The sequence below is a fragment of the Nicotiana tabacum genome, chromosome 18 (assembly GCF_000715075.1).
Source record: "Nicotiana tabacum cultivar K326 chromosome 18, ASM71507v2, whole genome shotgun sequence".
Lineage (NCBI taxonomy): Eukaryota > Viridiplantae > Streptophyta > Magnoliopsida > Solanales > Solanaceae > Nicotiana > Nicotiana tabacum.
The window spans coordinates 78,782,930-78,810,910 of NC_134097.1; the positions used below are offsets into that span (position 1 = coordinate 78,782,930).

At 37.5% G+C, this 27,981-nt stretch overlaps 2 protein-coding genes across 9 annotated transcripts; both read left to right on the forward strand.

Moving 5' to 3' along the window:
- Nucleotides 1-4: 4 nt before the first annotated feature.
- On the forward strand, nucleotides 5-17,642 carry LOC107774144 (nuclear pore complex protein NUP98A). 4 transcript variants are annotated; one of them, XM_075237003.1, is made up of 12 exons: nucleotides 5-151; nucleotides 911-1,048; nucleotides 1,560-1,727; nucleotides 2,818-3,030; nucleotides 3,225-3,434; nucleotides 3,521-4,197; nucleotides 4,414-4,477; nucleotides 4,560-4,602; nucleotides 4,828-4,963; nucleotides 5,421-5,537; nucleotides 5,710-5,875; nucleotides 6,579-7,393. In XM_075237003.1, exons 1-12 carry the CDS (start codon nucleotides 115-117, stop codon nucleotides 6,983-6,985), a joined length of 2,376 nt encoding a protein of 791 aa, XP_075093104.1. In that variant the 5' UTR covers nucleotides 5-114; the 3' UTR covers nucleotides 6,986-7,393. The 4 variants fall into 4 exon arrangements, with proteins under 4 accessions (XP_075093104.1, XP_075093107.1, XP_075093106.1 ...); XM_075237006.1 differs by lacking the exons at nucleotides 5-151; nucleotides 911-1,048 and adding an exon at nucleotides 12,286-17,642 and having other exon boundaries at nucleotides 1,584-2,692; nucleotides 6,579-6,949; nucleotide 7,142; XM_075237004.1 differs by lacking the exons at nucleotides 5-151; nucleotides 911-1,048 and adding an exon at nucleotides 2,488-2,692 and having other exon boundaries at nucleotides 1,593-1,727.
- LOC107774146 (uncharacterized) lies at nucleotides 14,937-27,981 on the forward strand. 5 transcript variants are annotated; one of them, XM_075236998.1, is made up of 12 exons: nucleotides 14,937-15,641; nucleotides 21,166-21,283; nucleotides 22,043-22,300; nucleotides 22,458-22,586; nucleotides 23,286-23,438; nucleotides 24,180-24,434; nucleotides 24,555-24,620; nucleotides 24,853-25,062; nucleotides 25,198-25,899; nucleotides 26,060-26,397; nucleotides 26,657-26,744; nucleotides 27,030-27,981. In XM_075236998.1, the coding sequence occupies exons 1-12, from the start codon at nucleotides 14,937-14,939 to the stop codon at nucleotides 27,656-27,658; spliced, it is 3,651 nt and encodes a 1,216-aa protein (XP_075093099.1). In that variant the 3' UTR covers nucleotides 27,659-27,981. The 5 variants fall into 5 exon arrangements, with proteins under 5 accessions (XP_075093099.1, XP_075093100.1, XP_075093101.1 ...); XM_075236999.1 differs by having other exon boundaries at nucleotides 27,039-27,981; XM_075237000.1 differs by having other exon boundaries at nucleotides 27,150-27,981.

Below are 27,981 nucleotides of genomic sequence, written 5' to 3' on the forward strand. Positions count from 1 at the left end.
GATCATGTTTCCTCATTCCCATACGGCCATTGTCTTTTCCAACATTCCAATTTTAACTTTTAAGGAGAATATACCAGTGATCTTGCTCTTTGCTATATATCTCTGTTTCAAAACATGTCGATGTTTGCCTTTAAAAATAATACCGCACCATGTAAGTGAAATTTATTCTTTCTGCTCTTACGTTTGCTTGCTTTTGTTCCTCCTCTCTTTCTGTTGGTTCTAACTTCTAAGTTGAAAGTTTGTGTGGCTTCTCCATATCCTTGATGTTTGAGAACAAGAATAAGTTCTTAATTATATTGATAAACACTTACAGTATGATGTAAGTTCCCATTTGGCCATAGATTTTGCCTACAGGTTTTTCTAATTATTTTTTCACGCAACTTCAAAAATTCTTTTTCAAGTTTCAACCAAATCTATGTCCAAATGCTAGCCAAATTTCAGCAACTTTCGTCTTCAGCGGAGTAGAACATTCATGTGATTCCCCATGTTACTTATGGCGAATAATTGCTGGTATATTACTATATACACCAAACAAAAAGACCAGGATCAAATAACAAAAAAAGTTTTTCCAAATCCTAGTGTCTTCCTAAAAATTTGTCAAGAACAGTTAACTGCCATCACATTATATATATAGTCATAGGCAAATTCAGAATCTTCAGAATGAGAGTAATCTTATTATATGTATGTAATTTAAATGTTTTTGCTTATTTATACAAAAAACAATGGGTTGAACCCACAGAAATCGTCCTATATCCTCCTCTAATTATATATAGTAGTATGATTTCTCATAGTTGTCTTCTTCCTGTTTGTTTTATGTTTCGACTATGTCTTCTTCCTCTTTGTAGAGCAATTTCTTTGGTTACATAATTAATATAGTGATTGATTGTTTTCTCTCATGTTCTTTTGACAGCTTCAGGCCTCTTTAGCAGTAGCAACCTATTTGGTTCTACATCCGGAATTCAACAGAATGGGAATCCTTCTGTGCCATTTGGAGCAACATCATCAGCACTTGCTGCTTCTTTTGGAACCTCAACGCCTTCTTTCGGTGGTAAAAACTCGATTATTTCTTTTCTTTTTTGCACAGTGATTTTGGAATAGGTGATTGATTTCTCAACTTGAATATAAAGGACCAGATAGATAGATTATAAAAGTTTTAAAGCTTTGTGCAATCTTTCCTAGTCTAATTAGTTCCTTCTTAAAAATTTGTCAAGCATCAATCGTAACACTAATAGACTATTCATTCATCTTTTGTGGATTTAACTGCTATCACAATATATACATAGTCATAGGCGAATTTAGAATCTAAAGTCAGTGCTTTCAGAATGTAATCTTATTATACGTATCTAAATGTTTTTTGCATATGTATACATAGTTTGATCAAAAAAATTATGGGTTGAACCCCGTTCTATATCCGCCTCTAATTACATAGCATGATTGTCTTCATCCTGTATGTTTTATGCTTGGACTACTTTTTCTCCTGGTTGATTGTGATAGTTGTAGAACAACTTCCTTGGTTACATAATTAACATAGTGATCGACTGTTTTCTCTCTTTTGACAGCTTCAAGCCCGTCATTTAGCAGCATCAATCCTTTTGGTTCTACATCTGGAATTCAACAGATTAGGAGCTGTAATGGTAATCCTTCAGTCCCACAATGGTTTGGAAGTAGTGGAGCAACCTCATCCGCATCAGTACTTTCTCCCTTTGGAAGTTCAACGTCTTTTGGTGGTAAAAACATTAATATCACTCGATTATTTATGCATAATGATTTTGGAATAGGTATGATTTCTCTAAGAAAATCCCACAATCTGCTTATTGCTATGAAAATTTTCGCTTGCATAATCATATCCAAACCAAAAAGATTAGGTTCTGCAATTTTCTCAGAAAAAAAGTCACTTGTCACCATATCATCAACACGTTTTTTTTTTCCTCTTTGTGAAACTTTATGCAGTTAAATTGCGTCTCTAGCTTGATTACGGTGCATTATTATGTCTTAGGGCAGCCTGGTGCACAAAACATCAGGGTTCGGGGAAGAGCCGCACCCCAAAGGTGTGTGATGCTATGTTGCTTGGACTCTCCAAAATGGTGCCGCACCCGTGTCGGATCCTCCAAAAATACACTACTTTTGCAGGATCCAACACGCATCCAACGACATTTTTGGAGAGTCCGAGCAACATAGGCGTGATGTAGGCACCCTGCCCTGATGCAAGCATTAGTGGTTGATTCCACACCTCGAACCCATGACCTATAGGTCACATGGAGACAACTTGACCGTTGCTCCAAGGCTCCCCTTTCATTATTATGTCTTATCAACTGAATTTTCGATAGAACACTCCCCCATCTCTGTCCAAATCTATACACTCAGAAGAAAGACCACTTAGGCTATTTTGGATGTTTTTGCATGCGAATGAACTAAAGGCACCCTTTGACTATGCTTTTCCATGGCTTATCTACTAGTAAATGATATTCTCTGTCGCCTATGGCGCAGGTGAGGATTGATACAGATGCTATACTTAATACTGCCGATTTCATGAAAGCAGAGTTACCATATCTTCTTTGACAGAGCTGTGAGGTGGTTTACGGAATTGGTTGAAAAAATAAATCTGCTCCTTGAGAAAAGTAGCTATGCAATGAAGTGGCGTAGAGCGTACTCTTTTTCCAAATGTTAGTAATAACTGCAATATCTCAGTATGGTGGGTAATGTTCTTGCTTTACTATTTCCGGAGAAGTTATTCAACCAATCTCATGCCTGATACTGATGCTTGTAGTTGTCTTTAGTGATTAGAGAAATCAATTCAGTCTGTTTCTGGAACTGCAGGAACCACATCCTTTAATGCAACAAACAATGCTACAGCTTTTCAAACACAAGGCAAATCTCTGGGCTCGTCGTCCACTTTACCAACATTTGGAAAGAAATATGAAGGTAATAGCGTGGCCTATAAACCTCTGCTGTGGTCCAGAGATGCCAGTGTTTCAGACTCCTCAATATTTGGTTCCTACTCCTTCGGCCAGCCTGCAGTATCCACGTCAGGTGAGCAAAGGTTTACATTATAAGTATTTCTCATGTACTAGAGCAGATTATTCAACATTTGGGGGGAGAATTTTGTTTTGATATAAGATAAGATACCATTCAATGTGCATTACTACATGCTCCATATAGGTCTGAAGTCTATGTTGAATTTTTATTAAATATTTATCGATTTCTTGATCAAATTTGGAATTCAGGTAAAATAGTTACTACGCCATTGCTCAAGAGCTCTGATTTTGGAAAGTCAACTTTCGGTATTAATAAGAAAGGAAGTAGAATGGCATCATACACTGCAACTAAAGAGAAAGAGAGCAAGGAAAAGATTCAATCCATCTGTGGCATGCAGACTTATGAAGATAAAAGCCACGAAGAGTTGAGGTTTGAGGACTATCAGTTAGGTGATAAAGGTACGCTTAACTTGTTCTCTTTATCTTTAAATAACAAGCAATTCTACCTTATTTTATAGGTATATATTTCATGTGTGAATTTGCAGGTCAGACATGTGCTTCTATATTTGATGTTTCAGGCACATCTAAATTTGGTGTCATTGACAAATCCAGGCCTTTCACATCACCGGTATTTAACCCATCAACTGTTGATCAACCTTTTCATTCTCATTGTCCAAATCCATTTGCCTTGAAAAGACCAGGGATTGACTCACTACCAAATGAGAATTCTAGCACAACTTTATCTACCCTACTATTTCCAAAGTCACAGCAGTCAACTGTTTCCCATATATTCCCCACCAAAACATCATTCTTAAACTCTACTGGCTCAGATGTTTCATCTCCATTGACCAATTCAAGCCCTTTTGCACCTTTAAAAGCGGCTTCCACTTCTTCCACTAGCTCCATCTTTTCTCCGTCAAGTAATCCATGGGCTTTATCAACGTCTTCTGCTCTATCGTCTCCACCGTCTACTAGTTCTCCATATTTGGTCTCACCTTCCCCAGCCCATCATTTTGATCAGAATCGCTCTTTCTCTCCTTTCAACTTGCCCACCTTACCTACTGTATCACCGCCATCCCTTCTTCCAACTCCTGTCTCGACTACAGCACCAGCTCAATCATCCTGGCAGTTGCAGCCTACTTTACCAAGCCTTTTTAATGTTCCAAGCACACCATCCTCTTTGTTTCCCACATTCGTTCCACTTGCTCCTAGTCAAATTACTGTAAGTGATTCTCAACCTGTATGGAATTAGATATTATTTATATACCTGTGCCATTTGCTTTCTGTTGTAAATAAATTATATCCCACATTGTGGTGTCGGTGGAGAAAAGGAGAGGAAAAAAAAGTTTGGCCACTTCTGTTGTGGGTAGTGGAATAATTCTTTCTGGTGTTGTACGTTTAAGTTGATTTGCATCCACTGTTCTTTGTTCCTCTGCAGCCAGAAAAGACTCCTAATATTGAAGCAAAAATTTCACCGGCCATCTCTTCTCAGCCATTAACAGGTACTTACTTTTTCACATTGATAATATGTTGGATTAACAATCGATGTAAACTAATCCCCACCCTGGCTGCTGTTTCTTTCAGAAAATGGACAAGGAGTTGGTCATCCGGGTATCAATGTGCAACAGTGAGTAATCCAGCTTAGCTATCCTTCTGTTTTGTTCTCTTGTTAAAATGCCTACTTTTGGCTTTCAGAATTGCCTGTCATTATTTCTATTTCTGCTGCTTTAGTAAGTACTCTACAGTTGTTGTCTTAGCCGTTATTCATCTTCTTTTTCTCTTTTTCTTTTCCTTTGTGATCCTTGTATTACTTCTTGCTTGTGCACTAACTGATACCTTAACCTGTTTTCAGGTCTTACTCTCCAAGCATCACAGGATTGCAGCCATCACCAATTATGGTTCCTTCTGAAACACAACCCGCGGTCCAGGTATTCGTTGGACGCCCAGATTCGGCAACATCCGTGCAGTATGGAATATCAAGCTTACCTGTAAGTTTAATTAACCTACGGTTCTGGACGTCTTCATTGGTCTCAAAAAAAGCATCATACTTCTCAGTAGCAGTTATATGGTGTACTAGTATGCCTCTTTAAAATAACTTGTATGCCATTCATTCTATGCACATTCGCGATAAGATTCTTTTCACTTTTAGTATGTTGCATTCATTATTTTTTCCTACCAAGGTAGAAGTACCTCCCTAAGCATGATCGGGCCTCTAGATTCTGGGCTTTGGCTTTTCATTTGTTTAATTGCATCAAATAGGTGTGAATAAATGATTTCCGGTATTTCTGCATGCACAAAATAAGTGTCCAAGTTCCAATCACACCCTAATAAGTATCAGCTTTATTATGTTTTTATAGCCATGATTTTTGAAGTCATATTGTCTGTTTAAGGTGAAAATAAATGTTGTAGGTTCTTATGAACAATTCTCTTTGGTTGCAATTACAGGTTTCTGACAAAACTGCTCCGGTCAGACGAAGATCCTCGTTGATAATACGACATTCATCTATAAGTCGGCATAGGTTGCCACCTCAAAAATACAATCCTACTAGTGATAAACCAAAGGTGAGAAGTAGTATTGTTTTTCTGGAAAGAAATCTAGAGTGCAATAATAGATGCTTGCGTTGGGAAAAAAGCAAAGAGATCATATGCAAAATGCAAGTTATTGGTATTCAATTATCAGCTCAAAGTAAAATATTGGAAAATCTAACAGGACTATTAATTTCTGTTTATGCAGGTTCCCTTTTTTATGGATAAAGAAAACGCTTCTGGCATAGTAAGCAACAAAGATGTGATCATTTCAAGGGAAAATCCAAGGGATTGGGTTCGTCCTACCACTAGAGAATTTCCTTTGGGGTCTGATTTATGTAGATTGTCTCAACTGAAGCATGCATCCGCGGATGGTAAGCTTTCTTTATTAATGTACTTTTGCATGCCTTCCTTTCACCTCTTTTATTAGATATAGGAGCTGATAAAATCCAAAACATTTTCACCACTAAAATCAAAATCTATTTTTCACCAAGAGGCTATTAGATTGAGACGTTTAGCTTTAATTTCGAAACTATTGGTTCAGCTGGAGATGCGTATATCAATTATCATAGTTAGGAAAACGAGACATCACATGTAATGTTAGTTGATCTACCATTTTATGGCTGCTCCATTAAGATTACCTCTTTCCACAAGTTCAAAACTCGGAACCTCTAATAGTTCAAGTTAGCATCAAATAACTTCAAAGATTAGATTTTGTTATCTATTTTTGAGTTTATCTAAGATATATAAAGAAGTTGACTTGCTATTAGAGTTGCAATGGGAGTAAACGTAATTTACATGAAAAAGCAAGAGAAAAAGGGAAAATCGTTTGTATACAAATTTCAAGCAAATATATATAGAGGCAGTAACACTATCTGTTCTCCATATGTAGCTATATTTATCTGCTTGAAGTCTGGAGCAGTTTCCCACGCCTGTGGACATCAATGCAATCTTAAAAGGGGGAAAGAGCTAGTGAATACACCTTCTAGTTTATAGTGTAATTGAATTGCTTATTACTTGATTAGTTCTTTCAAGTTTCTAAATTCCTTTTCTTTCTCTTTTTTTGTGAAAATGTAGGGATGGACGATGGAGTCAAGGTTAATGACAGTTGTGACAAGCCTAACATAGCACCTGAAGAGAAGATGCATTATGATAAATCTGGACATTGTGTCCAAGTTTCACTTGAAAGTGAGGATGTTGACGCCATAATGCCCAAGCTCCAACGCGCTGATTACTACACAGCTCCTCCAATGCAGGAATTGATATCAAAGGAGAAGGAAGATCCTGGTTTCTGTTGCCACGTGAAGGACTTTGTGGTAGGAAGACATGGCTATGGAAGCATCAAGTTCTTGGGAGAAACAGATGTCCGGAATCTTGATCTTGATTCTGCTGTCCATTTTAAGTGTCGTGAGGTAATCATCTATATGGACGAGAGCAAGAAACCTCCAGTTGTGATGATGTCCATCTCATTGAAGAAATATTAGGCATGTGCCTAATAAGAGTTTTCTTTGGTTTGGTAGCCAACCTTGTTGACTTGGTTTGGTTGGTAGTCAACCTTGTTGAATTTCTTTGGTTTGGTAGCCAACTTTGTTGAATTGTGAAAAGTGTGTGTAAATTGTCAAATATTGTAGGCTTTAGAGGGTGAAGCTTTGGCTATAAAAGGAGAGCTTCAACTCTCATTTCTACACACCAACAAAGAGAGAAAGAAAGAGTGAGGTTTCACAGACAAGGTATAAGAAAATAGTCTGTGAGGAAAATAGAGAGTGAGCGATATTGTAGTGAGGTGGAAATATCAAAAGAGGGTTATTTCTTTTGAGTGTTGTAGTGGTCTTTGGAGTATTTATCTCCGACCTACAAAGTGTAAAATTCCTTACTATAGTGATATCAGTTGCTCCTCTCGGGGTCGTGGTTTTTTCCCCTTATTCAGAAGGGTTTTCCACGTAAAAATCTTGGTGTCATTGTTACTCTTTTATTCTTGTTAATTACCGTATCTCGGTGCTACATTATTATTCCGCTTTATTATCGTGAATATTATTTTGGTAAGGGGTTTATTCCCAACAACTGGTATCAGAGCACAGGTTCTGCTCGTTCACTGAAATACTATTCACTATCGGTAGTACTATACTTGGTGAAAAATAAAAATGTCCGGAGTAAAGTACGAGGTAGCAAAATTCAACGGAGATAACGGTTTCTCAACATGGCAAAGAAGGATGAGAGATCTGCTCATCCAACAAGGATTACACAAGGTTCTAGATGTTGATTCCAAAAAGCCTGATACCATGAAAGCTGAGGATTGGGCTGACTTGGATGAAAGAGCTGCTAGTGCAATTAGGTTGCACTTATCAGATGATGTGGTAAATAACATCATTGATGAAGACACTGCACGTGGAATTTGGACAAGGTTGGAAAGCCTATACATGTCCAAAACGCTGACAAATAAATTGTACCTGAAGAAGCAGTTATACGCCCTACACATGAGTGAAGGTACGAATTTTTTGTCACATTTAAATGTGTTTAACGGAATAATCACACAGCTTGCCAACCTCGGAGTGAAAATCGAGGAAGAAGATAAAACCATCTTGCTATTGAACTCATTGCCATCTTCGTACGATAATTTGGCAACAACCATCCTGCACGGTAAGACTACTATTGAGTTGAAAGATGTCACATCGGCTCTTCTACTCAATGAGAAGATGAGAAAGAAGCCTGAAAATCAAGGACAGACTCTCATCACAGAAGGTAGAGGCAGAAGTTATCAAAGGAGTTCGAACAACTATGGTAGATCCGGAGCTCGTGGGAAGTCAAAGAACCGATCCAAATCAAGAGTCAGAAATTGCTACAACTGTAATCAACCAGGTCACTTCAAAAGAGATTGCCCAAATCCAAGGAAGGGCAAAGGTGAAACCAGTGGCCAGAAGAATGACGACAACACAGCCGCCATGGTGCAAAATAATGATAATGTTGTCCTCTTTATAAATGAGGAAGAGGAATGCATGCACCTGTCAGGTCCAGAGTCGGAATGGGTGGTTGACACAGCGGCATCTCACCATGCCACACCGGTAAGAGATCTTTTTTGCAGATATGTAGCAGGTGATTTCGGCACAGTGAAAATGGGTAACACAAGTTACTCAAAGATTGCGGGGATTGGTGACATTTGTATCAAGACAAATGTCGGATGCACATTGGTTCTAAAGGATGTGCGGCATGTACCTGATTTGCGGATGAACTTGATCTCGGGAATTGCTTTAGATCGAGATGGATACGAGAGTTATTTTGCAAATCAAAAGTGGAGACTCACTAAGGGATCATTGGTGATTGCAAAGGGAGTTGCTCGTGGCACGTTGTACAGGACAAATGCAGAAATATGCCAAGGTGAATTGAACGCGGCACAAGATGAGATTTCTGTAGATTTATGGCACAAAAGAATGGGTCATATGAGCGAGAAGGGATTGAAGATTCTTGCCAAGAAATCACTCATTTCTTATGCCAAAGGTACAACTGTAAAACCTTGTGACTACTGTTTATTTGGTAAGCAGCACAGAGTCTCATTTCAGACATCGTCTGAAAGAAAATTGAATATACTTGATTTAGTATATTCTGATGTTTGCGGCCCAATGGAAATTGAATCAATGGGCGGTAACAAATATTTTGTTACTTTTATTGATGATGCTTCACGAAAATTATGGGTTTATATTTTGAAAACCAAAGATCAGGTGTTTCAAGTTTTCCAGAAATTTCATGCTCTAGTAGAAAGGGAGACGGGTCGAAAGCTAAAGCGCCTCCGAAGTGACAATGGAGGTGAGTACACTTCAAGGGAATTTGAAGAGTATTGTTCAAGTCATGGGATCAGACATGAAAAGACAGTTCCTGGAACCCCACAGCACAATGGCGTAGCCGAGAGGATGAACCGCACCATTGTGGAGAAGGTGAGAAGCATGCTCAGAATGGCTAAACTACCTAAGTCATTCTGGGGTGAAGCAGTTCAAACAACCTGTTACCTGATCAATAGGAGTCCATCAGTTCCGTTGGCGTTTGAAATCCCAGAGAGAGTTTGGACCAACAAGGAGGTGTCCTACTCGCATTTGAAGGTGTTCGGTTGCAGAGCTTTTGCACATGTACCAAAAGAGCAGAGAACAAAGCTGGATGATAAATCTGTTCCCTGCATATTTATCGGATATGGAAATGAAGAGTTCGGGTACAGACTGTGGGATCCTGTAAAGAAGAAGGTCATCAGAAGCAGAGATGTAGTCTTCCGAGAAAGTGAAGTTGGAACTGCTGCTGACATGTTAGAAAAAGCGAAGAATGGTATAATTCCTAACTTTGTTACTATTCCTTCTACTTCTAACAATCCCACAAGTGCAGAAAGTACAACCGACGAGGTTGCCGAGCAGGTGGAGCAACCTGGTGAGGTTATTGAGCAGGGGGAGCAACTTGATGAAGGTGTCGAGGAAGTGGAGCACCCCATTCAGGGAGAAGAACAACCTCAACCTCTGAGGAGATCAGAGAGGCCAAGGGTAGAGTCATGCAGGTACCCTTCCACAGAGTATGTCCTCATCAGTGATGAGGGGGAGCCAGAAAGTCTTAAGGAGGTGTTGTCCCATCCAGAAAAGAACCAGTGGATGAAAGCTATGCAAGAAGAGATGGAATCTCTACAGAAAAATGGCACATACAAGCTGGTTGAACTTCCAAAGGGTAAAAGACCACTCAAATGCAAATGGGTCTTTAAACTCAAGAAAGATGGAAATGGCAAGCTGGTCATATACAAAGCTCGATTGGTGGTTAAAGGCTTCGAACAAAAGAAAGGTATTGATTTTGATGAAATTTTCTCACCTGTTGTCAAAATGACTTCTATTCGAACAATTTTGAGCTTAGCAGCTAGCCTAGATCTTGAAGTGGAGCAGTTGGATGTGAAAACTGCATTTCTTCATGGAGATTTGGAAGAGGAGATTTATATGGAGCAGCCAGAAGAATTTGAAGTAGCTGGAAAGAAACACATGGTGTGCAAATTGAATAAGAGTCTTTATGGATTGAAGCAGGCACCAAGGCAGTGGTACATGAAGTTTGACTCATTCATGAAAAGTCAAACATACCTAAAGACCTATTCTGATCCATGTGTATACTTCAAAAGATTTTCTGAGAATAACTTTATTATATTGTTATTGTATGTGGATGACATGTTAATTGTAGGAAAAGACAAGGGGTTGATAGCAAAGTTGAAAGGAGATCTGTCCAAGTCATTTGATATGAAGGACTTGGGCCCAGCACAACAAATTCTAGGGATGAAGATAGTTCGAGAGAGAACAAGTAGAAAGTTGTGGCTATCTCAGGAGAAGTACATTGAACGTGTACTAGAACGCTTCAACATGAAGAATTCTAAGCCAGTCAGCACACCTCTTGCTGGTCATCTAAAGTTGAGTAAGAAGATGTGTCCTACAACAGTGGAGGAGAAAGGGAACATGGCTAAAGTTCCTTATTCTTCAGCAGTCGGAAGCTTGATGTATGCAATGGTATGTACTAGACCTGATATTGCTCACGCAGTTGGTGTTGTCAGCAGGTTTCTTGAAAATCCTGGAAAGGAACATTGGGAAGCAGTCAAGTGGATACTCAGGTACCTGAGAGGTACCACGGGAGATTGTTTGTGCTTTGGAGGATCTGATCCAATCTCGAAGGGCTATACAGATGCTGATATGGCGGGTGACATTGACAACAGAAAATCCACTACTGGATATTTGTTTACATTTTCAGGGGGAGCAATATCATGGCAGTCTAAGTTGCAGAAGTGCGTTGCACTTTCAACAACTGAAGCAGAGTACAGTGTCGCTACAGAAACTGGCAAGGAGATGATATGGCTCAAGCGATTCCTTCAAGAGCTTGGATTGCATCAGAAGGAGTATGTCGTCTATTGTGACAGTCAAAGTGCAATAGACCTTAGCAAGAACTCTATGTACCATGCAAGGACCAAACACATTGATGTGAGATATCATTGGATTCGAGAAATGGTAGATGATGAATCTCTAAAAGTCTTGAAGATTTCTACAAATGAGAATCCTGCAGATATGCTGACCAAGGTGGTACCAAGGAACAAGTTCGAGCTATGCAAAGAACTTGTCGGCATGCACTCAAACTAGAAGACATTGCTACCTCCTCTGGATGAATGAGACTGGAGGGGGAGATTGATGATGTCCATCTCATTGAAGAAATATTAGGCATGTGCCTAATAAGAGTTTTCTTTGGTTTGGTAGCCAACCTTGTTGACTTGGTTTGGTTGGTAGTCAACCTTGTTGAATTTCTTTGGTTTGGTAGCCAACTTTGTTGAATTGTGAAAAGTGTGTGTAAATTGTCAAATATTGTAGGCTTTAGAGGGTGAAGCTTTGGCTATAAAAGGAGAGCTTCAACTCTCATTTCTACACACCAACAAAGAGAGAAAGAAAGAGTGAGGTTTCACAGACAAGGTATAAGAAAATAGTCTGTGAGGAAAATAGAGAGTGAGCGATATTGTAGTGAGGTGGAAATATCAAAAGAGGGTTATTTCTTTTGAGTGTTGTAGTGGTCTTTGGAGTATTTATCTCCGACCTACAAAGTGTAAAATTCCTTACTATAGTGATATCAGTTGCTCCTCTCGGGGTCGTGGTTTTTTCCCCTTATTCAGAAGGGTTTTCCACGTAAAAATCTTGGTGTCATTGTTACTCTTTTATTCTTGTTAATTACCGTATCTCGGTGCTACATTATTATTCCGCTTTATTATCGTGAATATTATTTTGGTAAGGGGTTTATTCCCAACAAGTTGGACAAGGCCTCAACAAGCCAGCTGAAATAACTCTCCTTAATGTCAAATGCATCAACAAATTGAACGGGAAGGAGTACACAGATGGACCAGTGGTCAATAAGTACAGAGATATGCTTGTTAAGAAAGCAGTGGAGCAAAGTGCAGAATTTGTTTCGTATGATCCAGTGGAAGGGCAGTGGAAATTTAGGGTGTCACACTTCTAGATTAGTTTACAGCTCTTGCTTTAGTACAGTGTTTTGGTTTTGGTAATATTCTACTAAGGTTTATCAGTTCAATTGTAACTGATATTATATTATACAATTTGCTCATTTTGTTCAATGGTTCTGATCATTTACTATTCCCAGTAATGTATATTTTACCATATTTGCAGTATAATTATGTTATAATCTCGTTTCTACTTCATTTATTTACTAATCGATAGATATCCATCTTATCAGCAGCTAAATGCTTGTTAAGAAACCTTACACAGTAAATTTTTATATCCTCTCAGCGCACGATAGCAGTGAAATTATCGTACGCCGTCGCCGGAAATGGCTCGAGGCCGGCAGAAAAAAGTAGTGAATAAGATAGAACTGTCGAATGTGAAGCTGGCCAAGGCAAATCGAAGAGTATACCAAGAAGATGAACTCGAAAAGACCACGGCGGAGATTGAGCAGAATGAAACCTCTCTTGCCGACCTAGTTTCAACTAAAGCCGTTGAGTTAGCGCGTGCGGTGGTTATGATTACTCCTCCAAACAGTAACAGCACAAGAGATGGGAAGCAGATCTCAGCTCCAAGGATGGTGGATATACAGAAATCGGCGGCACAGAAGGTGAATTTTGAAGAGAAGGCAGCTAACGCCTCCTCAAATCAACCAATTGAACATGGGGGAGCACAAAGGCAACTGGATCTGGTGCAAGCTAGTAATGAAGGGAAGTCCTGGGCAAACCTTTTCACGGGTAACACACTGGCTTCCAAAGGTATGAAACTACAATTTATTGCTCCTATAATCAAAGATGGCGTTAAAACAGTGCAATTGGATAAGGTTGAAGTGGAAAGGGAAACTGAGAAGTGGAAGTCAGCGATGATTTTGTATGTTGTGGGTGATTCACCTACGATTGGGGCTGTAGAGCGATTTATTGTAAGTCAGGGGAATTATGCTACTAAGTCGAAGATCTATTATCATAATGATGGTTATTTCGTCGAGAGATTTCAGAGTATTAATGGTAGAGATGCAGTAATGTTTTCTGGACCTTGTATGATCAACTATAAACCTGTGGCTAGGCACACCTTTGTTTGCTGATGATTGCACATCAAGAATTGAAAGAATTTCCTATGCTCGAGTGCTGGTTGAAATGGATATCACAAGACCTCTGCTAGAGATAGTTACAGTAATTGATACACGAAACCTCAGTATTGCTCCACTTGCTGTCAACTTGGTCATACATGCCAAATTAATCAACAGAAGCAAATCATCCCACCTAGAGTTGAAGTAAAAAAGACCAAACAAGTTTGGCAGAACAAGAATGGTAAAGAAGGTGGGAATCAAAAAGAAGCTGGAACCCAAAAATCAAATGGAGATGGGAATAAGAATAACAAGTGCGCACCTCATGAGACACATCAGCTGAAATAAGAGGCGGAGGAAAGGAAGAGGAGGGATGGGCGAAAGTCAAAGCTAATTCTGCTAGTAAGCACCCAGAGGGTGTAATACTTGAGGATACAAATACTGAAACTAATAATGGTTTTACACCATTGGCGGAACACACTCTTCAACAGATGATACAAGTAGCTTTGGCTGTGGTGGATAGGGGACAATCTAGTAAGAGTAGGGTGGTGAAAGAACGTGATCTCTCAGTTAGATCAAAATGATAATAGCTACATGGAATGTTAGGGGCTGAATAAGTTGTATAAGCAAAAGGAGTTGAGGAGATTAATAACGAAGGAAAGCTTGACAATTCTAGCTATTATTGAACATAGAGTTAAGAAACAAAACACTGCACAAATTATCAATAAAATTGTTTCAGGATGGAATTGGTATGACAATACTTGTCTTGATAGTAAAGGAAGAATTTGGCTGGTTTGGAATCCAAGGGGGGTTGATGTTACAGTCTTGCAGTCTTCTTTACAATATATTCATTGTTGTGTTAGAGATTCTGCTAAAAATATGAAGTTCGAATTTACTGCAGTTTATGGACTTCACACCGTAGATGATAGGAAAGGGTTGTGGGATGACTTGAAATCACTTGAAACTGGCATTCAAGATCCCTGGCTAGTTATGAGGGATTTTAATGCAGTACTCAAACAGGAAGATAGGAAAAATGGCAGCCAAATTCAAGATGGGGAACTAAGGGATTTTGAAAACTTCCTAAATAGCACGAGCTTAGCTGAAATGAAATCTGTGGGGAGGTATTATACATGGACCAATAATCATGTATATAGCAAGATCGATAGGGCACTTGTTAATCACGTGTGGTTATCATTGTGGCCCCATCTAGAGGTTGTTGTGAGGGATCCATACTTCTCAAATCATGCCCTATTGTGTATTACTTTGACAGAACAATAGAATAAGTGCGCTGGGCCTTTTAAATTCCTAAACCACTTAGCAGATCATCATGGGTTCTTGCAAATTGTTGAGAGGACATGGAACACACCTGTACGAGGTAGCCCCATGGAGAGATTATGGTTAAAATTGAAGATGATGAAGCAACAAATGAAGATGTTGAATGCAACAAATTTCTCCAAAGTTGATGTGAGAGTGCAAATAGCTAGGCAACAACTAACTGAACTACATGAGCATATGAGAGACAGTTCACCAGCACATGAGTTGTACATCAAGGAAAAAGAGCTTAAGGAAAATCTAGAGAAATGGATATTGGTTGAAGAAAGCATATTGAGGCAGAAATCTAGAGTACATTGGTTAAAACTAGGAGACACAAATTCTACTTACTTTCATGCTAATATAAAAAATAGAATAACTCAGAATCAGATCAGAAGCCTAGTATCAGACAGGGGTGAGATGATACAGTCTGAAAAAGGTATTGAAGATGAAATTTTAGGTTTCTATAAGCAATTGTTGGGTGCTAATGCCACACAGTTGCCCGCAATCCATCCTAGCATAATGGCAGAAGGCCCTATACTAAATAGAGAACAACAAATCCAACTTATTGAACCTGTTACAAAGGAGGAGATCTGTCAAGCTTTGAAGAGTATCTCTGACTTAAAGGCCCCAGGTTGTGATGAGTTCAATGCATGCTTCTTTAAAAAAGCTTGGCCCATCATTGGTGATGAAGTTTCCGATGCGATCCAACAGTTCTTTAGCTCAACAAAGATGTTCAAAGCTATCAATTGCACCACTGTCACATTGATACCAAAGGTACAACACCCCTCTTCAATTAAAGAATTCAGGCCTATTTCATGTTGTATTATGCTCTATAAGTTGATATCAAAAGTAATTACAAGGAGGCTACAAAAAGTAATGGACGCCTTGGTTGATACAAGCCAAGCAACTTTTGTTCCTGGGAGGGTGATAACTGATAACATCTTACTGAGTCATGAATTAGTAAAGGGGTATGGTAGAAAAGGAATCTCTCCTAGATGCGTGCTAAAAATTGATATGCAGAAAGCCTATGACTCAGTTGAGTGGGTTTTTCTAGAGCAAATTCTAGTTAGTCTAAATTTTTCGGATATTTTTGTAAAATGGATTATGGGGTGTGTTAGAACTGTTTCTTATTCTGTGCTCGTTAATGGGAAGCCTACTAAACTTTTCGAGGCTAGGAAGGGATTGAGGCAAGGAGATCCCCTTTCTCCTTTCTTATTTGTCATGACAATAGAATATCTCAGTAAGCTACTCAAGCAATTAGGAAAACTGTATGATTTCAATTTCCATCCTAAATGTGCTAAAATGAATCTGATCCAGTTGGGGTTTGCGGATGATTTACTCTTATTTTTTAGAGGGGATGTTATGTCTGTTCATATGCTATCTGATAGGTTTCAAAGTTTTTCTAAGGTCTCTGGTTTGATTGCAAACTTGAGCAAAAGCTCTGTTTACTATGGAGGTGTTACACATGAGGTCCAAAATGAAATCCATAATCTCTTGGGAATCAGCAAAGGGGAACTCCCTATTAGATTCTTAGGGATCCCTCTAAGCACCAAGAGAGTATCTGTTGTTCAATGCCAACCTCTTTTGGATAAAATGTTGGGAAGGATTAAATCCTGGACTACTAGATTCTTATCCTATGCTGGTAGATCCCAATTGATAAAGTCAGTGTTGTTCTCTATACAAGTCTTCTGGGCGCAGATTTTCATCTTACCTAAGAAAGTTGTTAAATTCATTGAAGCTACTTGTAGAAATTTCCTTTGGTCTAGTGGTACTGAGTTGTCAAAAAAAGCGTTGTTAGCTTGGGATAGGGTCTGTTATCCAAGGTCGGTAGGTGGTTTAAATATTCTAGACATTGCAGTTTAGAATAAAGCGGCAATTAGTAAACTGTTGTGGAATATTTATAGGAAAAAAGATAAACTTTGGGTGAAGTGGATTTATTGTTACTATGGGAGGAACATGAATATGTTTGAAGATGTCCCGAAGCAAGCATCTTGGATTGTTCAGAAGATTTTGAAAACCACAAAGTACTTTAATGAAGCAGGCTATATATTGAATGAGGTACAGAGCATGGAGAAGTTCTCTACAAAGCAATTTTACTTGAAGTTAAGAGGTACATTCCAGAAAGTAGCATGGAGGAAACTTGTGTGTCACAACCAAGGTCTACTAAAATGGATTTTCATATTGAGATTGACTGCACTTAGGAGATTATATACCAGAGATAGATTATTCAAGTGGGGTGTGACTCAAGATCAATTTTGTCCCTTATGTGAGCAAGATCATGAAAGCTTGGCCCATCTATTCTTTACTTGTGAGACCATTGCACAACTATGGAAGAAGCTGCTCAACTGGATAGGTGTCACTAGAAATCCAATGGCCTGGGAAGATGAACAACAGTGGGCGATATAATATGCTAGTGGGAGAACTCCAAGAGCTGAGGTATACAGAATGCTATTAGCGGCTGCTGTTTACCATGTGTGGATGGAAATAAATTATAGAGTGTTTCAAGGCAAACAACAGAGTACAGAGGTACTGGCTAGACTGATAGTTCAGGAAATCCACTTTAGAGGTTCAATGAAGGTGAAGATTGCAAAGTGGTTGGAGAACTTAAATTACTACCTAGCCTAATTACTTTTGTTATTGAGATGATCTTTTTGCTATTTTAGTTTCTAAGCTTAGATTGAAGGTTGGGACTTGATGTCTAATATTCAGTGTTTGTATTTTGTACATAACTCCAATTTTGGTAATAAAAATCTAACTAATTACCAAAAAAAAAAATAATGTGCCCAAATGTTATAAGGCGATCATGTTGAACTAGCAACATCATAATTACCTTGATGTTTTCTTGAAGCCTTTCGAACCATTTGATTTATTTTCGGAAAAACAATTATTTGTTTTTCACAGTGTTTGATTGAGCACAATATAAAAAAGAACTAACTTTTGAAACATATGGCCCTAAAACAATTCATGAAATTTATGTTGCTATATAATTATGACATTACGAATAAAATTGAAAGTATATACTATATAGTTATTTATTTTGAATATAAAAAAAGGTGTTTTTCTTTTTTTGCTATTTTTTGGCAGTACCTCGACATAATATGAGCATAAAAGTTCAAGAATAAATTCAACTACTTGTTTAGGAGTTTTTAACTTCGCAAAAGAGTAGACTTTTTTGTTCTCCCAAATTTATAAAAAACGTAATATTTTCTTATCAAACAAACTATCCGAAGAGTTTTTTTTTTCATCTTCTTCAAGAATATGACAAACTATTCTTAGAGGTGCTTCCTAAAAAAAAAAACCCTCCCTCTAATAGTGGTTGGGTGAAAAAAAAAAATGATTTTTTAAAACAAAGATAAAATAAAGTTTTCAATAACTTTCTGTAAACAAAGGGAGCAAATAGGTTTACATATTTTGCAATAAAAATGACTAGGGGTTTCTTCTTCTTCTTTTTTTTTTTCTAAAAATAAAAACCTTGAAATAAAAAAGAGAGTATAATCTGACAAACCAAAGAAAAGAAAAAAGCGGGAAAAGAGAAAAGGTAAAAACCGAGAAGAGAAAAAAGAAGAAGAAAGAACCGGAAAGTTAAACCGGCAACAGCGTGAACCGAGTTAGCTTTAACAATAAGCTAAACAAGCTTACTGGGCTGCGTACAGAATATGCAACCTCTCAACTTCTGTCTTCTCAATATGTATATATATACGACCAATGTTTCTTCATTCCCATACATACATTCCACTAGTGAAAGAATATACCAAGATCATACATAATGTCGTTGTTTTCCGCCCCATGTAAGTAAAATTCTTCTTTTTAATTTGTCCTCCTCTTAATGTCATTCATTCTTGATAACTGAGACTTGCAATGTTCTTTTTCGTGTAATTACTGTCGTGGTTCTTGCTTGTTTGGTTGTAATTTGAAAGTTTGTGCGATTAATTTCTCTACGCACCCAACGTCCAATGCATGGGGTTCGTCCAACAATTGTCTATGCTATTTTTCTGTAATTAGCCTTGTAAGTTTATGTTAAAAGAGATGACTATGAAACTATAAACTCTGAAAATTGCTTAACAAACCATTGACTCTTCAAAAGTTACTCTTCATTAATCACAAATTAGAATTTGAATTTCTACTAAGAACGACATGATAATAGTCGATTCTGATAGACCTTTCAATCTTTAGGTATTAACTTTTGCTAGGTCTTCATTATTCAATCATCCTTATTTCTCTTTGAATCTTATTTTTCTTGATGAGCGAAGGTCTATCGGAAACAGCCTCTCTACCCAGGGCGAAGCTATGTTGGCCCAATGGTGGTCAACTTAACACCCTTCGGCGAAGAATTATACTATGTATATTGTAAAATATTATTTGTTATTGATTAAAAAATAGACTTTGAACTATGGGCGGATCAACCATGTAAAACATGGTTCACTTGAACCGGTGGTCCTCGGGTTAAAGTATAGATATGATGTATATAATTTGGCGAAAATAAATATATATACTTGATGGAACCTATGTTCAAAAGAGACCAAGTGGTGCACTGGTTTTGGTCTCTTATTTCCAAAGCCAAAGGTAAGGGGATCAAATCCCCTACCAACCTTTTTGTTTATTTTTTTTGTTTAAAAAGTAATAATGCACCCATCCTCCGGAAATCCTAAATCCGCCTCTGCTTTGAACATCGTTGCATAACCTACGGGCAAAAGGTGTTAAAAATTCGAACACCCTAATAGCATTTCTTGGCTTAGCCACTGACTCTACTCCTCGGGGTAGGAGTAAGGTCTGCGTACCTCCCGATATTCCACTTATGGGATTTTGCTGGGTCGTTGTTGTTCTTCTCTTGCTCGTGAGGTACATAACTTGTTAATATAATAGTTAAGTGTTACCGAGTGAACTACCTATAAGGAGCTGATTCACACATTACTCTTTTAGTTGTGACTGTGTTTGTCAAAATTTTAAATTGTTGAAAGCAAACAATTCTAGAGTTGCATTATGAAATTGTTAGTTATTTCTATAAGACTAATAGTCATTTATTAATTTATCTGAAAAATTGTTCTCTCACAAAAGAAAAGAATGTTCTTTGAAGAGAAAGTTTGAAATTATAGTATTAAAAAATGTTTCATGATTTATTTACTTCTTATATATATATATATATATATATATATATATATATATATATATATAATTTCCTCTCCTAAAGAATGTTTTTTTCACTTTTGATATTAGCTTTTTAGGATGTTGTAGATAATTTGTGAATTAAGATATCTTATTCACTTTTTGTATTATTCATACTTTTGTTATAATTTATGTTAAAATTTTCAATAATTTATTTTATTTTGATGTTTTATGATTTATGTATTTTTGTAATTTTTCCTATTTCACACTATTTTGAAAAATTAGTAAAATTTAAGGATATGTGAGGCTTAAGCCCCATGGCTCGGGACTTACCCCTGGCCTCGTCTTAAGTAAAATGCCTCACCTCACGAATGAGTTCTTTCTACACTAACATTACTTGCTTTTATCCTCCTCTGTCTTTGGGTATTCTCTGTTTTACATGCATCCTTCAAAATTTAAAAAGAGAATGTTGTTTTTTAAAATTCTTTTTTGGGTTTAGATTTATGTGTGGGTCTTAATGCAGTAGAGGAGCCATATACAACAAAATGGATTCAATCTTATATTGCGTAAATAGGATAAAAGTAAAAAATTTCAGTACATATATATAAAATTTTGAATCCCCTTTAACATAAGAAAAATACAGGATCAAATCCCCGGAGTGATGTTTTTGAACATTTTTGAATCTCCTTGATAGCACCTTTAAGTTTCAGAAATTTGTGTTTTCAAGCGAGCTGAATATTCATGCTATCCAAATTTAATTTATAGAAAGAATCTTGGTATTACTCTCTAAGCTAACAAAATAGGAAAGAGGGAGAGAGTGCGAGGATACTGGATGAATATTCTTTGTCAAACTCACAATGCATAAAAGCTTCTCATGATTGTACAATTGTTGGACGTTTAATGTTATGCCAAAAATTTACAAGTAATCATCACATTAATGATAGATGTCTAACCTATATTGTGTGGATTTAAATTCTGCTTCAGCATGCATGCATGTAATTTGTAAATCACAATATGTACCTAGCATGCTTTCTTCTGTTTTGCATAGTTTTCTTCTTCTGTATGTTTCGTGCTTCGACTACTTTTTCAGCTGGTTGATTACATTATATTCTCTCCAGAACAAATTGATTATATAACTATAGTGACTGATAGTTCTCTCTCTCTCTCTCTCTCTCTCATACTTTTCTTCTCACAGCTTCAAGTCCGTCATTTAGTAGTAGCAATCTGTTTGAAAATAGAGCATTTGGAGCAACCTCATCAGCAGTATTTGCTCAACCTATTGGAAGTTCAGTGTCTTTTGGCGGTAAAAACGAGTATAGCTTGATTATTTCTTTTCCTTTTAGCATACTGATTTTGGGATAGGCAATTGACTTTCCTGAAGAAACCGCAGAATATATTCATTTATTGTTAATTAGAAAATTTTTAGATTGCATGATCACATCCATACCACAAATATTATGTTTTGATTTTGTCTTAGAAATATCATTTGTCCGCCTTATCATCAGTATGTTCTTTTGTTCACCTTTTACAGTATTAATTGTACCAATCTCGTGCTTGATTTTGGTCCAACATTATGTCTTATCAACTTAACTTTCCATAGAACCCTCCCCCTTCTCCAAAAAAAATAGAGATGGGGCTATTGCATTTTGCATTCGAGAACTAGAGGCACTCTTCGAATATGTTTTTCCTTTCATCTTTCAATTATTTAAAGCATAGCATTCTCTGTTTCCTATGGCCCAGTAAGAAACGCTATAGATGCTATTCTTAATACTGGCAATTTCATGAAAGCAAAGATACCATATTTTCCTTTCTAGAACAGCAGTGAGGTGGTTATAGAATTGGTTGAAAAAATAAATCTGCTCCTTGGCAAAGTAGCTATGCAAGGCGTTGAGCTGTATTCTTTTACAAATGTTAGTAATAACTGCAATATCTCAGTGGGATTTCTTATGGTGGGTAATGCTCTTGCTTACTATTTTGGGAGAAGTTATTCAACCAATCTCGTGCCTGCTACTGATGCTTGTAGTTGTCTTTAGTGATTAGAAAATCAATTCGGTCTGCTTTTGGAACTGCAGGAACCACAGCCTCTAGTGCAACAAATAGTGCTACAGCTTTTCAAACACAAGACAAATCTCTGGGCTCGTCGTCCACTTTACCAACATTTGGAAAGAAATATGAAGGTAATGGTGTGTCCAATGAATCTTTGTTGTGGTCCAGGGATGCCAGTGTTTCAGCTCCGGCATTTGGTGTTACAAGCAACTCACACTTTGGCATGTCAAGCACTCCCACATTTGGTTCCTGCTCCTTTGACAAGCCAGCAGTATCCACGTCAGGTGAGCAACTGTTTACATTATAGTCCATTTTTCTCACGTACTAGAGCTGATAATTCAACATTCTGAGGGAGAATTTGTTATTTTATCTGGATTATGTGATTGATTTAAGAGAATATACCATTAGGTCAGACATATGGTTCTTCATTTGGTGTTTCAGGCATATCTGGATTTGGTGGCCTCCTCGTACCAAGGCCTTTTAACGAATCAACAGTCGAGCACTTTGGTACGTCAAGCACTCCAAGATTTGGTTCCTACTCCTTTGGCCAGCCAGCAGTATCCATGTCAGGTGAGCAATGGTTTACTTTATACTCCATTTTTCTCATGTACTAGAGCAGGGTTTTCAACATTTCGAGGGAGATTCTTCTTCTGTAAACTGGATGATGTTGATTGATATAAGAGAATATACCGTTCAATGTGCATTACTATATGCTATATATTGATCTGAAGCACATGGTGAGTTTTTTTTATAATTAAATATTTTTTATTTCGTAGCTTTAGTTTTTTTTGGATATGTTAAGTGTTCAATCTTGATCAAATTTGCAAACTAGAAAATTAATGTAGTACAACACCATTTCTCTAAAGCTCTGGTTTTGTAAAGCCAGCATTTTCTATTAATCAGAAAGAGGAAGAGAGTGCAAGGATACTGGATCTGATGAATATTCTATGTCAAACTCAAAATAAACAAAAGTTTCTGATGCTTTGTGCAATTGTTGGACGTTTATTGTTATGCAAAAAATTGACAAGTGAATATCAACATTAATAATCGGTGTCTTACCCATCTTGTGTGGATTTAAATTCTACTTTAGCATAGCAGGTAATACTCACATTGAGTACCTAGCATGCTTTCTCTGTTTCTCATAGTTATCTTCTTCTGTATGTTTTTGCTTCTGAACACTTTTACTCCTGGTTGATTACATTTTCTCTAGAACTACATAATTGCAGTGATCTCTCTCTCTCTCTCTCTCTCATACTCTTGTTCTCGCAGCTTCAAATCCGTTATTTAGCAGCAGCAATATGTTTGGTTCTACACCCGAAATTGGACAGACTAGACCACTGTTTGGAGATAGAGCATTTGGAGAAACCTCATCAGCATCATCCGTATTTGCTCAACCTATTGGAAGTGCAGTGTCTTTCAATGGTAAGAACTTGAATATAACTTGATTATTTTTTTCCTTTAAGCATACCGATTTTGGATAGGCAATTAATTTTCCCTAAGAAGCCCCAGGATGGCAGAATATATCTGTTTATTGTTACTTAGAAGAGTTTCAGCTTGCATGGTCACATCCATACCAAAAGATCAGGCTTTTGAAGTTCTCAGAAAATTTTTCACCTTATCATCATCTTGTTCTTTTGTTCACCTTTTACAGTATTAATTGCATCAGCTTCTTGCTTGATTTTGGTCCATCATTATGTCTTTATCAACTAAATTTTTAATAGAACTCTCCCCCATCTCTGTCTAAATACAAAAGTAAAAGACCACTTCTTTGAATATGTTTTTCCTTTTATTTGTCAAATCTTAAAGCATAGCATTCACTGTTGCCTGTGGCCAAGGAAGGGAAACGCTTAGATGCTATTCTTTAATACTGACAATTTCATGAAAGCAAAGATACCATACTTTCCTTTCTAGAATAGTTCTAAGGTGGCTATGGAATTGTTCCAAATACAAAATCTTCTCGTGAAAGTAGCTATGCAATGAATTGGCATAGAGCTGTACTCTTTTCCAAATGTTTGTAATAACTGCAATATCTCAGTATGGTGGGTAATGTTCTTGCTTACTATTTCAGGAGAAGTTATTCAACCAATCTTGTGCCTGCTACTGATGCTTGTAGTTGTCTTTAGTGTATTAGAAAATCAATTCAGTCTGCTTCTGGAACTGCAGGAACCACAACATTTAATGCAGCAAACAATGCTACAGCTTTTCAAACGCAAGACAGATCTCTTGGCTCGTCCACTTTATCAACATTTGGAAAGAAATATGAAGGTAATGGTGTGGCCAATAAACCTCTGTTGTGGTCCAGGGATGCCAGTGTTTCAGCTCCTGCATTTGGTGTTGCAAGCAACTCACACTTTGGCATGTCAAGCACTTCCGCATTTGGTTCCTACTCCTTCGTCCAGCCAGCAGTATCCACATCAGGTGACAAAGCTTTACATTATAGTCCCTTTTTCCCATGTACTAGAGCAGGTTATTCAACATTCTGGGGGAGGATTGTGTCCTGTAAATGTAGATAATGTGGTTCTTCATTTGGTGTTTCAGGCATATCTGGATTTGGTGGCCTCGTCATACCAAGGCCTTTTGACCAGCCAGCAGCATTTGTCTCAGGTAAGCAACCATTTACTTCATAGTCCATTTTTCTCATACCGATTATTCAACATTCTAAGGGAGAATCTTTTTCTATGTGATTGATATAGGAGAATACACCATTAAGTGTGCATTACTACATGCTCCATATTGTTCAGTAGTCCATGTTGAGTTTTTATTAAATATTATTTATTTCTTACTTTATCTTTTTGGATATGTTAAGTGCTCAATCTTGATCAAATTTGCAAACCAGGTAAAGAAAGTACAGCACCATTGCTCAAGAGCTTTAGTTTTGGAAAGGCAGCATTTGGTTTCAATCAGAAAGGAAGTAGAATAGCATCATACATCGCAACTCCAGAGAAAGATAGCACAAGACCAGGTGAAACAATTCAGTCCATTTGTGGCATGCACACTTATAAAGATAAAAGCCAGGAGGAGTTGCGGTTTGAGGACTATCAGTTAGGTGATAAAGCTATGCTAAACTTGTTTTCTATATCTTTAGATAGCAAGGAAATCTACCTTGCAATTTATTATATTATCTATATTTTATGGGTGAAATTTGCTGGTCAAACATATCATTCTTCATTTGGTGTTTCAGGCACATCTGGATTTGGTGTCATTGACAACTCAAGGACTTTTCAATCACCAGTATTTAACCAATCAACTTTTGATCATCCAAATCCATTTGCCGTGGAAAGAGAACCTTCTTCTGGCCGTTGTCCAAATCCATTTGCCGTGAAAAGAGAACCTTCTTATTGTCATCCTCCAAATCCATTTGTCGTGAAAAGAGAACCTTTTGATTTTCATCCTCCAAATCCATTTGGCGTGAAAAGAGAACCTTCTTATTGTCATTGTCCAAATCCATTTGTCGTGGAAAGAGAACCTTTTGATTTTCATCCTCCCAATCCATTTGCTGTGAAAAGAGAACCTTCTTATTGTCATTGTTCAAATCCATTTGCCATGGAAAGAGAAACTTTTGATTTTCATCCTCCAAATCCATTTGCCGTGAAAAGAGAACCTTCTTATTGTCACTGTCCAAATCAATTTGCCATGAAAAGAGAACCTTCTTATTGTCACTGTCCTAATCCATTTGTCATGAAAAGAGCAGAGTTTGATTCTCTATCAAAAGAGAAGTCTATCACCACTCCAACTGGCACTGGAACTAGAGTGGCATCTTATGCTGCAACTAGAGAAGTGGAAGGACAATATTTAAACTTTTTGTCAATCTCTGCTATGCCAATGTATTCTAATAAAAGCCACGAGGAGTTGAGGTTAGAGGACTATGAATCTGCAAACAAAGGTAACACTTAACTTTGGTTTTCATTAATGTCTCTTTCCTTCTTGAGTTTTCATTTGTTTTCCCATGGATCTTCAATGAAAAGTAAAGTTGTCCTTCTCAAAAAAATGAAAAGTAAAGTTGTCTATTTGACTAAGTGAAATATCTGCTGCTGGTATTACAGGGGCTGCATCAATTTCACAAAGTAAACCATTGGAGTCTTCATCAGGATCTACTGCCTCAAATGTATCTTTTTCTCCATGGATCCATTTAAGTCCATTTGCTGCACCTTTGAAACCAGATTCTAGCTCTCCGATTACCTCTGCCCTTTCTTCCGCTCCTATTTTAACTACAGGAGCAGCTCCACAATCCACATTATGCTCGAACTGCCTAAACAAGTTTCAATCTTCCTGCCAGCTGCAGCCTACTTCCCCAAGACTTTGTGATGTATCTATTGGGTTGGAGAACTTGACTACATCCTCTCAGCTTTCCACAGGCTATCCACTTGGTCCAAGTCAAAAAGTATGTTGGATATGCAATTGTATATCTGTGCCATTGGATCTCATTCAAAAAGTGATTCTTAACCTATTTGCAATTGGATCTCATTTGTATACCTGTGCCATTTGCGTTCTGTCATAAATAATGTATATCCCCACCTTGTGGTCTATAATATTGGTGGAGAAAGGAAAACTAACAAAAAAAAAGTTTGGAGCACTTCTATTATGGTATGTGAAACAATTCTTTCTGGTGTTGTACATTTAAGTTGTTACTACTCTCGCAGCCTCTGTTCGTTGGTCCTCTGCACCCAGGAATGACTCCAAATGTTGGAGAAACACTTCCTACAGCCATCTCTTCTCATCCAGCAACAGGTATTAAGTGCAATATGTATCGCTCTTTTTCAAGTTGATAGTTTGTTGGATATTTCAAGGATAAAGCAGTAGAGCTACCATTAAAGCAAAGAGAGAGAAGAAAAAGATAGAGCTGACTAGCAAGAAAGTAGTTAATCTCTTCTGTAGTCATCAGTGCATTCTAATAAGGGGAAAGAGAGAATATATTTTCTGTTTTAACACTTTTATAGTTTGCATTTTGTTTAATTGCATATTATTTGATTAGCTCTTTCAAACTTCTTAATTCCTTTTTCTGTTAACTTAAAGAAAACGTAGGGATGCATGATGGAGTCAAAGTTAATGACAGTTGTGGCAAGCCCAACTTAGCGCCTGAAGAGATGCATTATGATAATTCTAGAAAGCTGAAACCTTGTTTTCAAGTTTCAGTTGAAAGTGCTGCTGAAGAAGCCATGGATAGCAAGCATGATGATAAGGATGTTGATGCCATAATGCCCAAGCTCCAACGTTCTGATTACTACACAGTTCCTCCTATCCAGGAATTAATATCAAAGGAGAAGGAAGAACCTGGTTTCTGTAGCCACGTGACGGACTTTGTGGTAGGAAGACATGGCTATGGAAGCATCAAGTTCTTGGGAGAAACAGATGTCCGGAAGCTTGATCTTGATTCTGCTGTCCATTTTAACTGTCGTGAGGTGATCATCTATATGGACGAGAGCAAGAAACCTCCAGTTGGACAAGGCCTCAACAAGTCAGCTGAGATAACTCTCCTTAATGTCAGATGCATCAACAAATCGAACGGGAAGGAGTACACAGATGGACCAATGATTAACAAGTACAGAGATATGCTTATTAAGAAAGCAGGAGTGCATGGTGCAGAATTTGTTTCTTATGATCCAGTAAAAGGGGAGTGGGCATTTGAAGTGTCACACTTTTAGAATGATATTGAGATCTCTCTAGTTACTTGCACTAAACATTGGGATTTCAAAAAAGCTGAAACTTTCTTGATTGATGCTGTGACATTATCAAACTTAATATAGTTATAGTTGAATTGGATTTGACTCTGATATATGAGGTGAAGCATTCATTGCTGCAAGTGTACTCAATCAACAGATTTGGTTTTGGTTTTGGCTATCTTCTAACATGAAAGTTCCAGTAAACTGTAAGGTGTCCTGTAATGAGTTTTTCATACATTTTACTAGCATTGTTTGTATGAATCTGTTCAATCATTAATGCTAATGCAGTTATATATTATGAAAAA

Excerpts from the sequence above, each read along its gene's own strand:
- LOC107774144 (XM_075237003.1), top strand. The coding sequence starts at position 115 with ATGTCGATGTTTGCCTTTAAAAATAATACCGCACCAT. Across the intron at positions 4,198-4,413 it reads TTGCTCCTAGTCAAATTACT|CCAGAAAAGACTCCTAATAT; the intron begins GTAAGTGATTCT and ends GTTCCTCTGCAG. Across the intron at positions 5,876-6,578 it reads GAAGCATGCATCCGCGGATG|GGATGGACGATGGAGTCAAG; the intron begins GTAAGCTTTCTT and ends GTGAAAATGTAG.
- LOC107774146 (XM_075236998.1), top strand. The coding sequence starts at position 14,937 with ATGGAGAGATTATGGTTAAAATTGAAGATGATGAAGCAACAAATGAAG. Across the intron at positions 22,301-22,457 it reads GCCAGCAGTATCCACGTCAG|GCATATCTGGATTTGGTGGC; the intron begins GTGAGCAACTGT and ends TTGGTGTTTCAG. Across the intron at positions 26,398-26,656 it reads CACTTGGTCCAAGTCAAAAA|CCTCTGTTCGTTGGTCCTCT; the intron begins GTATGTTGGATA and ends CTACTCTCGCAG.